Source organism: Aythya marila, assembly GCF_965140915.1.
Source record: "Aythya marila genome assembly, chromosome: 1".
In the NCBI taxonomy this organism is placed as follows: Eukaryota; Metazoa; Chordata; class Aves; order Anseriformes; family Anatidae; genus Aythya; species Aythya marila.
In genome coordinates, this window is record NC_139042.1 from 103,783,017 (window position 1) to 103,799,028 (window position 16,012).

General features: G+C 40.6%; 1 protein-coding gene across 2 annotated transcripts in view; it reads left to right on the forward strand.

The window, feature by feature from the left end:
• Positions 1-16,012, forward strand: part of HUNK (hormonally up-regulated Neu-associated kinase) — a 57,522-nt gene that overhangs the window by 18,051 nt on the left and 23,459 nt on the right. For both annotated transcript variants that reach the window (XM_082763724.1, XM_082763725.1), the window contains exons 2-4: positions 1,672-1,964; positions 9,645-9,700; positions 15,353-15,488. In XM_082763724.1, the coding sequence (XP_082619850.1) occupies positions 1,672-1,964; positions 9,645-9,700; positions 15,353-15,488 (485 nt within the window). The remainder of the gene's footprint in view (positions 1-1,671; positions 1,965-9,644; positions 9,701-15,352; positions 15,489-16,012) is intronic.

Below are 16,012 nucleotides of genomic sequence, written 5' to 3' on the forward strand. Positions count from 1 at the left end.
ACTTTGTCTCCCTGATGCCCAAGACCAGCAGCCTATAATGCCGTGGATTTTAACCATGTAGTTGGCTGTAGCTGGAAGCAAGTGTGTTGTGAGTAGCTTGTCAGCCATGAGGAGGGATGCTGTACAAGATGGAGATGGATGGAAGCCTGTTTGGCTTGAGCTACTCTCTGGATGTTGAGAATGAGCAATCCAGTCAGTAAAACTCCAAGATTTTCCCCATGTTTGTTATTTCTTCTCATCGTAGGAGTAAATTAATGCAGGAGGTCCTCCAAGGCCAAATCAAGGCATGCAGCAAAGATGCAAGTGTAGCATCTTTGTGCCCCCATCAGGGAGGGCAGAGGGATTGTGGCATTTTTTCTGCCTTCTCTTGGACCCATACCTGTGCAAAAAAGAACCTTTCCAACCAGTTTCATGTAAAATTCAGCATCACACAGGAATACCAAGCACTGTATTCCCCTTCCCTCATCCCGACAAACAACTGTCACTTGGGTAATGATCAGTGAGCTGCTGGGGCTGGTGCATGCGTTAAAGGACTTCCTTTGTTGCAGAGCTCTGAGGAAATGAGGGGCAGGGGAGGAGGATCCAGTGCCTTTTGTTGCTCTGCTGGCATATGCTGTTAAATCATTGTCTGGCGCAGATGACCTGGAAGTCTGCAGCACACACTCTAAATAAGAAATCTCAATAAATAAGTATCTACAAATTTGAGGCAGATAAAGGCAGATACTAATTAATTGCAATTATTTATTGCCTGCATTAAAACAGTAACAGGAATCAGATTCTTTAAGCATAGAAAAGAGTGATATCCTCACTGGTCCTGTCCTTTTGTTCTCATGTAGTGTCTGCACCAGCAGTAGGAATGAAAGCACTTCAACAGGGGCTAGACTGTGTCATAGGCTGTGGTGCAGAGTCTCTTTGTTTTTATTACATACTTTCATGATGGGCTTCAGTTGACTTGGACAGCTCTGAGTGGTATGCAATTTAGTACCCACATTTAAAAAAAAAAAGTTTTGCCTTCTTGCATTTTGCAGAGTTGTTCAGTTCTAGAAGTAACAAGGGGACTGTCTTTCATGTATGTTTTAAAAGAGAAAAAGAAATGTGCCAAGAGAGTGGTACCAAAACAACTGTGTTTTATGTTTGTTTGTTTTGTTTTGTTTTGTTTTGTTTTTGTTTTTGTTTTTTCTTTTTTTCTTTTCAGTAATGTAAAACTAACAGTTGGCTATAGTTTCAGGAACTTGTAATGGAAGCAGATCATCTGAAGTCGTATGTCCTAAGCCAGAAAAAGCCAAAAATGACAGTTAACAACTTGTAAATACCAGCTTGGAGACTTTTTGAGATGGTAGATGAAATTATATGTCCAGCATTAAATATGCTCAGTATTTGGGAGTGGTTAATGAGAACATTGTCTTCCCTTTGTTACCTATTTCCTTGCAATAACTTTTATCTGTCATCGCACAAGGGAGTAATTGTTAGTGGAGGCTGGGGTTGCAAAATCAGCTGTTTCTCTGACCTGGGCAGCTGTGCCTGAAACATTGGTGTATGAACTGAAACAGTTGGGAATTACAGCCATTTATTTATTTATTTATTATTTTTGAGGTTGTTTGTGCAGGTTTAAAGCAATAAATCATCAGTGTGTGACTGCTAATAACTCCCCTCTCCTCTGTTTTTCACTAGGTGGCAGTGAAAGTAATTGACAAGAAAAGAGCCAAAAAGGACACTTATGTCACTAAGAATCTGCGACGGGAAGGGCAGATCCAGCAGATGATTCGCCACCCAAATATAGCCCAGCTGTTGGATATACTGGAAACTGAGAACAGCTACTACCTTGTCATGGAGCTGTGCCCTGGTGGCAACCTGATGCACAAGATCTATGAGAAAAAAAGACTTGAAGAGCATGAAGCACGCAAATACATCAGGCAGCTTATTCTGGCAGTAGAACATCTTCATCGGGCAGGAGTAGTCCACAGGTAATCTTTAAAACCCTCTCTGGAACAAATTTACCTCAGAGCCTCAAAGTGGCGTCTATGCATGTATTTATATAGCAAGGTGACTTCCTTTTGAAAATCTATTACAGCCAGCTTTTTGGCTAATCTTTAAGATATTGTTTAGTTGTTCATATTTTAGACAGTATCTCTAGAAAGAACTTACCTAACTGTTTAACTTCAGAAAAAGTGCACAGTAGCTGCACCAACTGCATGTCCTTAAACATAGGCCTGTACTACATCAACATAGGTCTGTACTACACTAGTACTATTTTGCTTCTTTGAAGCTCAGTACCAACATTAACTACTGTATGGTTTCACTGTGTCTTTGAGGAGGTCATGTCTGCTGTTTCGCTGGTGGAAATACAGCAGTACAGGTAGATGAACTGGTTTGCCCAAAGTCTGTCAAGGATGAAGCCTAAATGGGTTCACAGAAGTCCCTTGCTTGTTCTTCTCTGCTCTTTCCACTAATTGTATTGCCCCGATGGGACCTCGCAAGATCGGAGAAAGGGAAGTACAATCCAGAGTATGCAGCTGTTCACTTCATCTTGCAGTGTCTTCTCAGGAGAAATCCAGAGCTGCTGCAATGCTGTGTGATGTGTTTCTTTCTTTAGGACCTTGTTTTAATCAGTGCATAAGCAGGATGTTTACCTGGGCTCAAGGGGAAACAGGACAAGTTAATCAAATAGAGGTCTGCTGAGGGTTTCGGAATAAGGAATAGCCTTACTGTACCTCTGCCTGAAGCCCATGAGCAGCACCTGGCAGAGGCTGGGAGTGCACAGGTGGAGATACCACACATGATTGCCTGCCCCTATTTCCTTCTCCACTTATGTGCTCTTGGCTGCTATGGAGACAGGAGGATGGTGGGCTGATGTACCTTTGGTCTGACCCAGTATGTCTCTTATTCTGTTCCTAGGTGTATTTATAGGATGTTGTCTAAGAAGGAGACTACACTTTCTAAATTTGGGATGACGGGAGTCAAGTCTGAACTCCCACAGATTTGCCACGTGGCGCTGAGCACGTCATGTAGGCCCCATCCTCTCGGTAGCAGGAGCGAGGCACCTGCATAATTCTGCAGATCTGGGACTCGATACCACCAGGCTACGCTGCTAGGCCCAGCTCCACACACCCAGAAAGCTGCTTTTTTTGGTCTCAAGGTCTCTCTGCTTGTTCCCTGCAGTCCTTTAGGGGTAGGTGCTACGTGCACCTATAACCTCGGGTGCACTGAGGTCTTATCTCAAGCTAAGCTTCTGGTACCACTGCACCATAAATATTTGAGCAGCAGCCAGGTCTTGTCTGCAGGTTCTCTATCAGCAGCTGAACTGCTGATCTCTTTAAATTATTAACCCTACAGTTTGGGGCATGGAAAAGGAAGAAGTCTATTTATTGCTTTAAAGGATCAGTTCATATCCTGTATGTAGGGAGATGAGGTGTGGGGAAAGAAAAAGGTCAAAGTTTCTGAGAAGGGCAGAGAAAAACCTGTCAGGAACAGATGAGGATGTTGAGTTTCTAGCAGCAGCACTGAGTTCAGCAGCAGAAGTACCTCTCACAGGGAAATCTGCCCGCTGCTTAGTGTCATGGTATCCAATGTGCTTATGGTGGGCTGGCGGGACTGACTGATTCACTTGCTGGTCAGTGGATCCAAACTATCATTATACATCTGGATAACTAGCAGGTCCAATTCTAGTTATACTGATAAAATATTTTCTCTGGCTTAACTGTTAGCATCTTGACTTACTATATTAACAAGGTATGTAGAACAGCACAGAGACACAAGAAAAACATGGGCAGCCCAATCCAAATTTCTTCTCCCGTCCCTCTGTGTGCAATAGAGGGACAAGGACTAGTAGTTACCGCAGGAGTTGTCCTTCAGCTTCTTGGGCTTTTGACCGTGGCAGCTATAAAAACAGACTGCTTAACTGAAGAGGGGAAAAAATAGTGCAGAAGTCTGATTCATGCTCACCCTGGATGAAATGACAGTGTTCTGTTGTTGTTATTGTTGTTATTTTTAAAACAGGTAAAAATAACAGAGCTTTCATTGAGGTGGTGATCTGTGGGTGTTCACATTCGCTGTGTGTGAAACAAAACACGGCATTGTAGGCCAGGAAGCGGTCTGCTGTTTGCCTCTCTCAAAATGTTTTCATCATTCACCCTGAATCAGGCAGAGCATTGAAAAGTATTCACTGAACCTTTGATTACAAAAGTCACCGGCATTTTTGTCCTCATTATTCAGGGAATAATCTAGATGACTTGCCCTCTTCTATAATTCAGGATGGAAAAAAAGCCAGAAAGAAGTTGCATTAAATTTGGTTACATTATTTGATGAACATTACTCAGCTGGCTTCATGATTTACAATCAAGACTTGGCATGGCAGAAAAGCACTCTGACAAGAGAAGGGACCCAGAACTCAAAAGAAAAGCCTCTTTTAGGAAGCAGTGTGACATGCAAGCAGTCTAAAGTTTTTTGAGAAACCTCACTTTAATTAGAGAGATTAAAAAATTATTTGAGTTTGACCATATTTTGAATTATAAATATTTCTTCTATGATATATAAAAGCTGCAAGCACCCCAGTGTAGGAACAGCATCTCTGATGAGGAGTGTCCAGGTTTCAGTGGCCACTTTCTGGAGAAAGAAATGCAGCTATTCTAAATATAATTCCGTGTAATCACTTGTGTTTCATTGCTTTTATCAGAAGAGCTGGTTGGTTGCTAAAAATACACTTGCAACAAGCTCGACTGTGAATCAGGTAGGAATATTTATCTTTCCCTCTGACAGAAGAAAACAAACCCAAATGGCAGTATCTGGTGAAGCTTTCTCTTTTCAGAGGGTGTTTACACAGGCCTTCATGCTGTCAAAAGGCAGGATGAACAATAAGCCCCTTGGGAGCATAAGGACAACAGAGAAAACGAAGTGAAAGCCTTGGTGCTTGCAACTGCATCCCACAGGAAATTCTCAACAACCCTTTTAAAGTAATTTTAACAAAATTCAATCCCATTCAGTGCAATTACTGTCAGGATGTCAAAGAAAAGAATTTAATAATGTATTGGTAGCAAAGGTAGCTTTCTGTGTTCCCCCTTTTTCAGTCTTCGTGGCAGTATATTCATACCTTCCACTGCCATTTTGTAATTAAAAGCAGATCAGGAGTTTGAGAGACATAAGAAAATACTTGAGGTTTTGAGTGGAGTTTGTATATTTTTCCATAATACCCTTCTGCTCTTTCCCTAGCACACCAAGAAGTGTAAGGTGGTATGATGATGCAGTTGCTTAGGGTGCTACGGGAGTCCTTCTTTGATACCCACTAATTTGACGTGTGCTGGCTTTAGTAACTTCCATCCCATTAATTTTAAGTGCCAGTAATCTGGCTGCTGATGCAGTATTTATGACAGATCCTGCACTACAGAACAAACTCTCTTTTTGAAGTGTAAAGCTGGTTTGTCTTTCTATTTTGTGTCAGATTTCAAAATTACCTTTAGGCATTGTCTCTTGGACTTCTCTGCTGTAAACAAACTAGACATTGTTTTAGTAAAGACAATGGAACAAATTCCACTTTTACAGAGTCAACCACATTGAATTCAGTGACTTTGTGGCTGATAGAAGAATCAGGCTCAGTAAGCAACACTTTGATAACAAAGCAGTGCCTTTGAAATGTGTGTTAACACGATGATGAACCCAAAACTCTGCACCCTTCCCAGCTCTTTCATGGGGCTACAAAGTGAGTTTGTGGGTTGGTAGTTGAGATGTGATTTTTGGTGGCACAAGCCTAAGGTAGTGTGCTAAGTGAAGCAGGTTTGTGTTGCTCTGTGGAATCACTGGCTTGAGTAGGGGTTTCCAAAGTGGTCTATGAATCTCTAAGCAAAGCCAGGGAAAAATCAGCTCCATCAACAGAAGAACAAACTCCAAACCTAAACAAGCCATCCTATGAATCACGTCCCACTCTGAACTGAAGGTCTCCAGCAACTGCATGTCTTTTCCCCACCTCAGTTCCACATACTGTGGTACGTGTACAGCTGCATGGCCCTCAGTCACAAAGCAGCTGTGTCCTGTTGAAAAGTGCAAGCCATTTTCAGAATTACAGGAACCTCTGAGTCTGCAGGGACCTGCATATATGCCTAATGTTTAATTGCTCCGTGTCTTCCCAGTGTCTTCCAAGAAAGACTTCAAGCATTATGTGTGTCATAGCAAGTAACCCGCATTCTGCCTTGCAGTATACTACCATTAAAAAGCGTGCAAAAAGAAATCTCACCAGAATACGTATGGTGGGATGTTTGCTTTTGTTTGTTTGTCAACCTTTTTATAATGTTGTGCATGAAATTCATTGTTCCCTAACTTTTCAATGTAATGGTGCTATTTTTTTTTCCATTGCAAGGAATTAATGTAAGCATTCAAACAAAGTAGCAACCGAGATAAGCCTGTCTGTAAATAATGATAATCATAATATAGTAATAATAATTAAAACCAAACAAAAACACTTATGTTGGAACCAGATTGAACTGACATAATAAAACATTTAGGAACTTGAGGGAAATCAGTGCTGTCTCTACAAGATGATCCTAAGAGAGACATAAAACCAGATTGTACAATCACGCTTTTTGTCAAAAAGATATAGCGGGTGATTTGGTGTATTGTTAAAATCACTTAAAGTATTCACAGAATAAGCCCTCTGACCAGCAGGCTGTGTTTGCACTCCTGCTGCCCTGGCCATGGGTGCCAGGTTCCTGCCATACATCGGTACCAGTCATCTATGAGCACTGCTGGTGGCCATCCCAGTGGGATCAGGCTGCGGGGTGGTGCTGCCCTGCACTTTCTGGATAGTCCATGTCTGTGTAGCAGTGGTTCTCCAGCTATGGTCTAATCTGGCTTTTCTTGGTCTGGTTTTGTACAGCTTTGTGTTTCTTAGACAGGTTCACATGGAATCTTTTCATTAGGTTGTACCAAAGAGTGAAAATCTGTTGTCCTAGTTCCCAGCGACACACCAAAAAAAGGGCTTTCATGTTGACGTGGACTGACAAAAATGTGGTACATATGAACTATTAGATCAGCTACTGCTTACTGGCAAGTCTGCTGAGAATAGACGTATGGGTGAATGGCTTTAATTAACCAGGTCTGATTGTACTCTATACTGAAGCTATATTTATTTTTTTTTTCCTCTGATAGCTTTAAGATTCCCTGTAATATTTATCCTTAGTTTTATTTTTTAACCATGAATCCTTTTAAATATCTTGTGTTTATTTTTAGCTCTTCTGTCACTCATTTGTTATTCTAATTGCTTGCATGTCTTTTTGCCTCAACTTACAGCTTTCATCTTTCTATATTCTTTCCTCTAGTTTTAAAAGTTTACCTCTTTTCAGCTAATGTTTAATGTACTTGGAACTTCCAAATTGCCTTGCTTCTTGCTTTGAGAGTTTGTACTGAGTGTTTCAGTGTACGACTTGAAGTCCCACTTGGTTCTGTTGGTTTTTCAAGTCTTTTTTTCTTTTCCATACTGTTTTTTTGGCACTCTCTCTTGTTAAATACCTGGCCCCGATATCTTTCTAGAGGCTAATCACCCTGTCTGTGGAAAAATCTCCATCTGCAAGCAATAAAGGCGTGACACGTGAAGAAATAAGCCCTTTTTTGGCAGTGGGGGGAAGTGGAAGTGGGTTGATCTGGATCCATCTGGCAAGGCACGTCACTCTTGTACCAAGCAATTTCTCAGCCGTGGTGGTTACCATACGGCAGAAGCTCCCTTTGGAGGAGGCAGAGAGGTGGGTTTGTAGCGCGTTGCAATGCATGGAGTTTCCTGCAAAGAGAGGAATGCCACCAAATAGCAGAGATTTGCAAAATACTCTTCTTCAATAGATTTATGTATCATTTCCCCTCTTTCTTTTCGTGCATGAAGCAAGGAAAATCTGCAAGAAATGCTAGCTAGGGTATGGAAACATCTGTTCAATAGGGAGATGGTCATTGTGATTGCACGGGTGAAGTGAGTGTCATCCTACATGCAAATATTCTTTTTTCTTAGAGTTATTTGAAAGATAGCATGGACATAAAATGAGGGGAGAGGGACATTTAAAAAAAAAAAAAAAAAGGCTTGGAGTTGGTCACAGTTATTTTTATTTCCCAGATCCTTTCTTGTGAAAGTGCTTTGTTTGGTTTGGTTGGTTTACTTGTCTTATTTTATTAAGCGTATATCTTCATCTGCAATAGAGGCATTCTTCGTTACTCCCTCTTCCTTACAAAGGCAAAATAACATGGATGTCACTGACTCCCCATAATTATAGCTGATGGCTTTATTATCCATTTTTTTCCGAAGTGTACTGAGAGAAACACCACTGGCAGTCTGAGCTATTGATATCCTGGCATGCTAATAGAAATATTTTATGTCTGGACTGTGGAAAAAATTCTTGTAAGAAAGACACAGGCAATTCCTAGAAGTCGTGTGGAAGTTGTGTAGCAACCTAAATGATTTTTCATATTATACTTAATGCTTATACTGTACTTGAACCATTTATTTATTTATTTATTCATTCACTGTTTTAGGGAAAATAATCTTTGTGATATTTTGCTTATGTAGAACATGGTTTAGAAATGCACAACCACATTCGTAAATGATGAAAGAACACATGTAATGTGAATGGAGTGCTCACAAATACATGTCAGCAGACTGGTTGGCAGTAGCAGATAGCTGTTTTCATTTTATCTTCTCTCCCCCCAAACTGGTCTGGGCCCTAGTCTGTGAAGTGGTTCTGGGGAGGTCAAGCAGAATAGAACGGTGGAGAAAGCACTGAAGTGGCACTCAGAAAACTTGTGTGAGGACTTCTCTCAGCTTTCTTACTAACATACTGGATGGCATTAGGCAAACCATTTCAATCCCTCAGCCTCAATTTTCAACTCTAGCACGTGAGAATCTTAGAATCATGGAATGGTTTGGTTTGGAAGGGGCCATCTAGTTCATTTAGATCATCCAGTTCCAACCCCCTGCCATGGGCAGGGACACCTCCCACCAGACCAGGTTGCCCAAAGACTCATCCAGCCTGGCCTTGAACACCTCCAAAGATGGGGCATCCACAGCTTCTCTGGGCAACCTGTTCCTGTACCTCAACACCCTCACTGTGAAAAATTTCTTCCTTGTATTATATTTCAGCCTTATACTAGCATTCTAGTGTTGACCACCTTTGTAAAGTGTTTGGATGTCTCATCCCCATGGGGAGACTGATTGTGGTCCCCAGAACAGTAGACAATATCAGAGAAGAGACATTTGGCTCCTCAAATCTCTGCAGTTTATTCTCCAGCTACATCCAATGAAGAGACTTTGGTTATGAAGAGTAACGAGAAAATGACCTCCAATTCAGAAACATATTTGAAATGTTTCCCATGTACAAGGTTTCTGCAGGCTTATAAGTACACAAGAAATTCAAAGAATCTGATTAATTACAGGATTTACTGACAAATGTTTGTAAATTCTTTCTGTGCATGAAGAGTTGGTGTGAACCTGTATGTGAAAGTACTGGTAATTACGGAGAGGAGACAGTGCATGGGGCTTTCTGCTTTGAATGTGGAACTGTGTGCGCTGCTTTCATAATACCCGTTATTATATATATGAATTTTGTAAATGAACTGATGAGAGTGATGGGAAGTTGCTTCATTATTTCAGAGGCTCACTCAAAATATTTTGTTTCTTTCAGAGACTTGAAGATAGAAAATCTGTTGCTAGATGAAGACAACAATATCAAGCTTATTGGTATGAAACTAGTTCGGCAATTCCAGTAATTAAAATTGGTGGTTTTATAAAGAGAATTTTAAGACTTCATAATCCTCCATGTGACAACTGCTAATGTTGCTGCAAAGAGGAGCTGGGAGAGTATAGATAGCAATCAAGCTGTTCCTGACAGCATCTTGTGAAAAAATGTTCCAAATAATTCAGCTTTAACTGGGTATGGGTATAATCCTTCATTTTCTAACAAGCGGCTTTCCTATTTAAATCAGGTACTTTGTAAAGAATTAGAGAACCGACACCGCAGAAGTAACTTATTTTATTATCTTTATAATTTTGCATTTCCTGAGTTGGATTCTGCCCCCATATGCATATGCTTCCGCTGAAGTCGGTGGGAGTTGCAAGCATTTTTAGCATCTAGCAAAATTTGGTCCTTTATTTATATTTGTTAAGTTTGCTTCCAGAACCCAATAAGAAATTGTTTTAGAGGGCTGTTAAAAAATATAAAAAAGATCAACAATAGAGACTTGATTGTGTTCAGGTGTCAGTTGTGTGCAGTACTCAATTCATTCAAGTTATGCAGATGTTTTAGATTAATCATCTGTGGGTATAGTCTCTCACTGCCGTTGTGTAACTGCCATTAACATTAATGTGTGCACTGAAAAGAAAATATGCCCTTCACTAAAAAAATAAAAAAAAAAAAAAAAAATATTTATTTCTATGCCTACACTTTTGCCAAAGCAGTGTCTGTGGCTGCAGACAAATTAAACACTTGACTGACTTTCTTTGAAAAGTTTTATCACCTGAAAAGTGATGAAAAACACTTAGCATTCAGATCAAATGGACAGTCTTTTTAATGTATAAAGCACATACATCTTGAAACAAGCAAGAAGAGCATGGTTAATGAAATTTGAAATACTCAAAAATTACTCAGGGAATTTGGTCTCTAGAAGAACTACCATGACTTCTAGTCATTACTCTGTAGTGAATCAAATGTCTCTGGGAAAATAAAAGCAAAAGAGAATGCTGCATTACCTCAGTTATGGGTCAGAGGATACTGATATGTTACCATGAATCATTCATCAGTAATGATGGATACCACCCATTATCTTGATTTAGCAGATAAGTGAGACCAGATGGTTTGCAACAGTGCTATATGAACATCTGATAGATTTAAAGAATTTCTATAGCTTTCCTGTTATTGGGTGTTTGATTACACAACAGTATGTGAACTTGACATCCAAAACCAGATCTAATCAGATGATGTGTGTACAATTAAAACTTACATGCCAAAAAATAACTTCAGAGCTGTTCCTGCAGTTTTGTTTGCTTCAGTTGCATAGAAAGGTCTCCTCACAGTGGGTGGTGTGGGACGTATAGAGAAAGAGACAGATCTTCCGTAGCCTAGCTAGCTGAGATAAATTGTCCTCAGGTCTGCAGCCTGATGTTTTGAACAAGGCAGATTGTACACAGTATGTATCTTAAAACAAAGCAATTAAATTGCACTGTCCAAATGGGTATGTTATAAAAAAATAAAGGTTGCTTTATTAGTAATAATTTCACTGTAAGTAAAAACAGTTTTAAAGTCATAGTCTGCTCAAACACTTGTGTTTTATCAACAGTCAGCTTAAGTCAATTGTTTCATCTCCTCCCATTCCCAAAGGAAAACCTCTGATCTAATTTTCCAGAGAAGCCACTATTTTATTAAACAACCCCAAACAGTTAGGATTTGTTTTCCCATGTTTCACACAAGCTGGCTGTCCCGTGTCCTGCTTCTGCACAACTCATGCAATGGAAATGTTCCAGCACATGTCTGTGCCTGGTGTAATAGACCTGATAATTTACTCCTGTTCCTCCTCCATGCCTGTTCCCTCACTCATCTTGTTCCACATTCAGTAAAATGTTTTATGTAGTCTATCTTTCTAGAAATGTGATGAATCAATTGTGTTGTCATGTAGTGCTGCCCAGGAAGGTTCTTCACTAGAGAAGAGTATGTTTAGAGGAATTATGTGCTGCTTGTCATGCTTTCAAGAAGAGACTTTGAGCTACAAAACCAGATGACATTAACTGCTTTGCAGTAGCAGCTTAGTCTCCAGGCTTTGTGAAGCAGCAAACACTCTAGTATCTACTGAAAATGTTGCTCTTGTAATAGCTGTGTAATATAAAAAATAGGGAAAAAAAAAAAAAAGAAAAAAAAAACACACAAAGGAAACAGAAGAGATGAATGAAAGATGAAAAATGTAGCATAAAGTGACACTGACAGTCCCTGCTTGCTCATGCATTTCAGTGAGAGACAAATCCCTTGAATCCCTTTCTTCACACAGCTGCTAAGTGACACCTTACTTTTTGTTATTCTTTTTAGCTATGTGATAAGATGGTTTGGAATATGTGCTTAGATAGTATTATTAGAAAAATTCCATTTGCTGTGTTAAGTGGACTTGCTGCTAGCTGCTTGGTAAGTCTCAAATCAAGGAACATCAGGATCAGCAATGCTGGAAGTAATTCACTTCCCTTTATCTACAAGCCCATGGTGGTAGGTGTCTGATTAAGGTGCCATAAAAGGCCACTCACAGACCATGCAAAGTCCTTGGCACTCTGCTCAAGGATCTACAGCACCAAAAGGACCCTGCCCATAAGTAGCTCTACTGAGGTCTGTGAAGCTCTGCTGCCGCAGACAAAGGTCAACCTTGTCCATGATCTCTCACTTTATTCTAAGGCTTGTGCTGTTAAATGCCTTTTTCCATAATCCAACTGTCACAGCTTCAGAGATAGCCATGTATCCATAACTTAATGTTGATTTCCTGGAGGCGTTGAAAAGTAGTAGTGCAATGCGATACTTCGATAGTATGAAGAGTGGGGGTGGTGGAGCTCCCATGTCATAATATTTACTCTGGAAAACCAAGTGTGGCCTTTGATCTGAATTCTGTAATTAGCTAGGCTTATTGAAAAAAGCCCAAGAAAGAGACAGGAATGGAAGTAAAATTATCAATGCTGGTGGTAATACCATTCTTACCAAGATAAAAACGCATCCTTACTACAAATGACCCTGCGATCACGATGTGCTGCCACAGTATTCATAACAATATTTCCATTTCTTTTGCAATAAAATCCCCGTCCCCAGTATGCAGGCATTTGCAGGCATTTTTAATTTCAACAGGAACAAGAAAAGAAAAGAAAAAAGAAAAGAAAAGAAAAGAAAAGAAAAGAAAAGAAAAGAAAAGAAAAGAAAAGAAAAGAAAAGAAAAGAAAAGAAAAGAAAAGAAAAGAAAAGAAAAGAAAAGAAAAGAAAAAGAAAAGTATACCAGCCTGGTTGTAATGAATGAGCTGAGAAAAAGTCAATAAGATGTTTATAGTTTAAGTAAATAAGATAGCGAAAACTTTCACTAGAGGATACCTCCGTTGATAATGATAAACAGATGCTGGTTTATACCGGGTCAGAATATAGCCATTATTTATTTTGAGTGTGAAGCATTATGTTACAGTCAAGTAATTTTGAGGTGGTATGTCACAGTAGGGTAAAGACCATGAGTAATACCCTGCAGAGGTATTATTTCTAGTTTTAAACAGTATTTTACAGCTGACATAACCCATCTCAGGCCATAGATAATAAATAAATTAATTAAGTAAATGGATCCTCAGAAGTATTTGTGTAAGCCCCAGGGATAATACATATCTAGCAGAGATGATTAAGCAGTGTCCAGAGACAATTGTTTTCCATCAGAGGCAAGGAAATTGCCTTGATCCTCCCTACAGTTTTTACAGTGCTCTCCAACAAACCCCTCTGAGCCTCTTTGGCTGTTTAAATGTGGTGGTGCTGGGCTTGCCTCCCTCACAGAGAGCCAGCCAGGCAAGCAGCAAGCACTCTGCAGTCATTTGGACACTCCAACCCACATAGTCATTTTTGTACTTTTTTTTTTTGGTAAACATTATTCATTTTTAGCCCAGTTTCATAAGGGAACAGGGCTTATGTGAACACCCCAGCAGGGCGCTTTTAATATCTTGAGGGACTCTTGTCTAATTTTAGCCACATTTGGCATAGGGTGAATCCTAAAGGACAGGCTGACAGGTTGTTACTTCAAGTCTCATGCAAATATGTAGGCAGATAAGGGAGAGAGACTCTAACCAGTGACTGTGGAGGGTGGCATGGACTCAGCAGTAGCCTGTTATATTTGGCCTCCAAGATGTAATGCTTTTAGCCCAGCTGGGCAGGTGGGTTGCACACACAGAAGGCTGTTTTATGAGACACGTGGATAAAAAAGACATGAGTCTCTAGGAACAGGATTCAGTGGTCTGTTTCTCCGGACTGCATTGTTTATGTATAAGACACTTTTCATTTTAAACACACCTACATTTGGGGAATTTTTAAGAAGAGAGGATGAATGAAAAAGGAGGCAAACAGATGTCAGTGTTCTTAATACCAGTATTTCTGTTGAAGCTGTCATCAATGGGAGGCTATTAATAAACGTGAACCTCTTTTATTGTGACCTCTGTAGATCCTCTGCTCCTGGATATGATGCCCTGCTACAAAGGCAGACTTCCCAGCCTGTCAGCTTTGCCTGCATCCTCCTCTTCCTTGCCAGTTTGCCTCACTTCTTCCCCTCTATCATGTCAAGTTGCTGCCTTCTCTCAAGACCCTCTGCAACCTCTCCTCACCTTCCCTTGTCATCTCTGAGGCTGTAGTTTTGCTCTCTACCAAGCCAAGTGTGGGCTACCACTAGACAGGGCTTGCACACCCCTGCCTGCACATTGCCCCCAGCCTCTTCTGCTGCTGGTGTGACTGAGCGGCAAGCCCGTTCCACAGCTGCTCTCTGCAAATTTCTTTCCTTGCTGAGTGGTTTAATTTTTAAGATCCTTTCTTAAACACAGCTCACCCTGCAGCCATACCAGCGCTGGAGCAGACGAAAGAGGTTGGGAGAGCTCCCTTCTTGGCGCCAGCCTGGGCTTGGGTTGGCTGAGAGCACTTGTGAAACTGCAGCCTCCTCTGGTGCGGAGACACTGCGTCTTGTTCCTGATCAGTTCATGATGCCAGCCTTTGCCAGTCCCTTGCTATTACTGCCAGCAGAGAACATCAGATACACCCAGGGGCCAGAAATACAATAATTCAAGACAGAAGAGGGGGAGGGAGAGCCAAATCAACACATTCCCCTTCTTGCTCCAAGATCTCCCTTGTGTTGCTTCAGAGCTGAAACGCCGACTCTGCAACCCCATGTGTTTGTGAATCACCACACTAGTCCCAAGAAAGCAACCTCCCTGCCGTAAATCTGATGGCTCCTTTAACAGATTTAAAGGAAAAAAAAATGAAGAAGCAATGCTTGGCCTCTTAGTACCAGTACAGAACCCATGACAATCCGAGGCTGCTTTCTGCCCCATGCCCATCATGCGGTGAGGGCATGAGACAAACTCAGCTCCAGTTGCTGCCATCCAGCTCCCAGTGAAACATAATTGCTTTGTCTGTGAAACTGATGATCATGTGTGTTCTAAGATGATTTTTATTGCTTGTTGAAATCTCTTTTTATTAGCACAAATTGTAAAAATTTTTCATGTGAATGATTTTTTCTTAGACAGTTCGTTGCTTAGCTTTTGAAAAAAAAAAAAAAAAAGTGCTTTTTTTCCTTGCTGTTTTAGCGCTTTTTTACTGTATCTATCTCTTTCATAACTCTGTCTCTATGCTTTTCACAGACTTTGGACTGAGCAACTGTGCAGGAATCTTGGGTTATTCTGATCCATTCAGCACCCAGTGTGGGAGCCCAGCATATGCAGCCCCTGAACTTCTGGCAAGGAAAAAATACGGGCCCAAAATAGACGTTTGGTCCATGTGAGTTACTTCTCTAGCTTATAATTGTTGTTACTTGTCATCATTACCCATTACTCAAATGAGAAATAAGCATAAAATCTGTTTTAATTAACATGACTCTGTGAACTAAATTGCACTGATATTTTGATTTGAAATAGAGCTGTATGTAGATTGGTAGAACACATAGCATGGCAAGGTTGCAGTAAAGTACAGCTTCATCACTGAATTTGAGTCACAGTAGAAAACATGGCTCTGGCACAAGAGGACCAACACTGTGTTTTGTTTTCCCCAAAGGAACTTCAAACTTTCACATGGTCTCCATGCATTATCCACAGTCACATCTAGCAGGAAATGTGAAATCTAGTCAGGTCATCCCTTTGAAAGCATAGTAGTTAAAACGAAGACATGGCCAGAAATTTTGTGAGCCTGAGAACCTAGTAACATTCAGGCAAAAGAAGAGGCAAAAATCACCTGTGCCAGAGATGGAGAAAGCTATAAACGTGTTCTGGAGGCAATGAATTTATCTGCAGTACTTTTTTAGACTG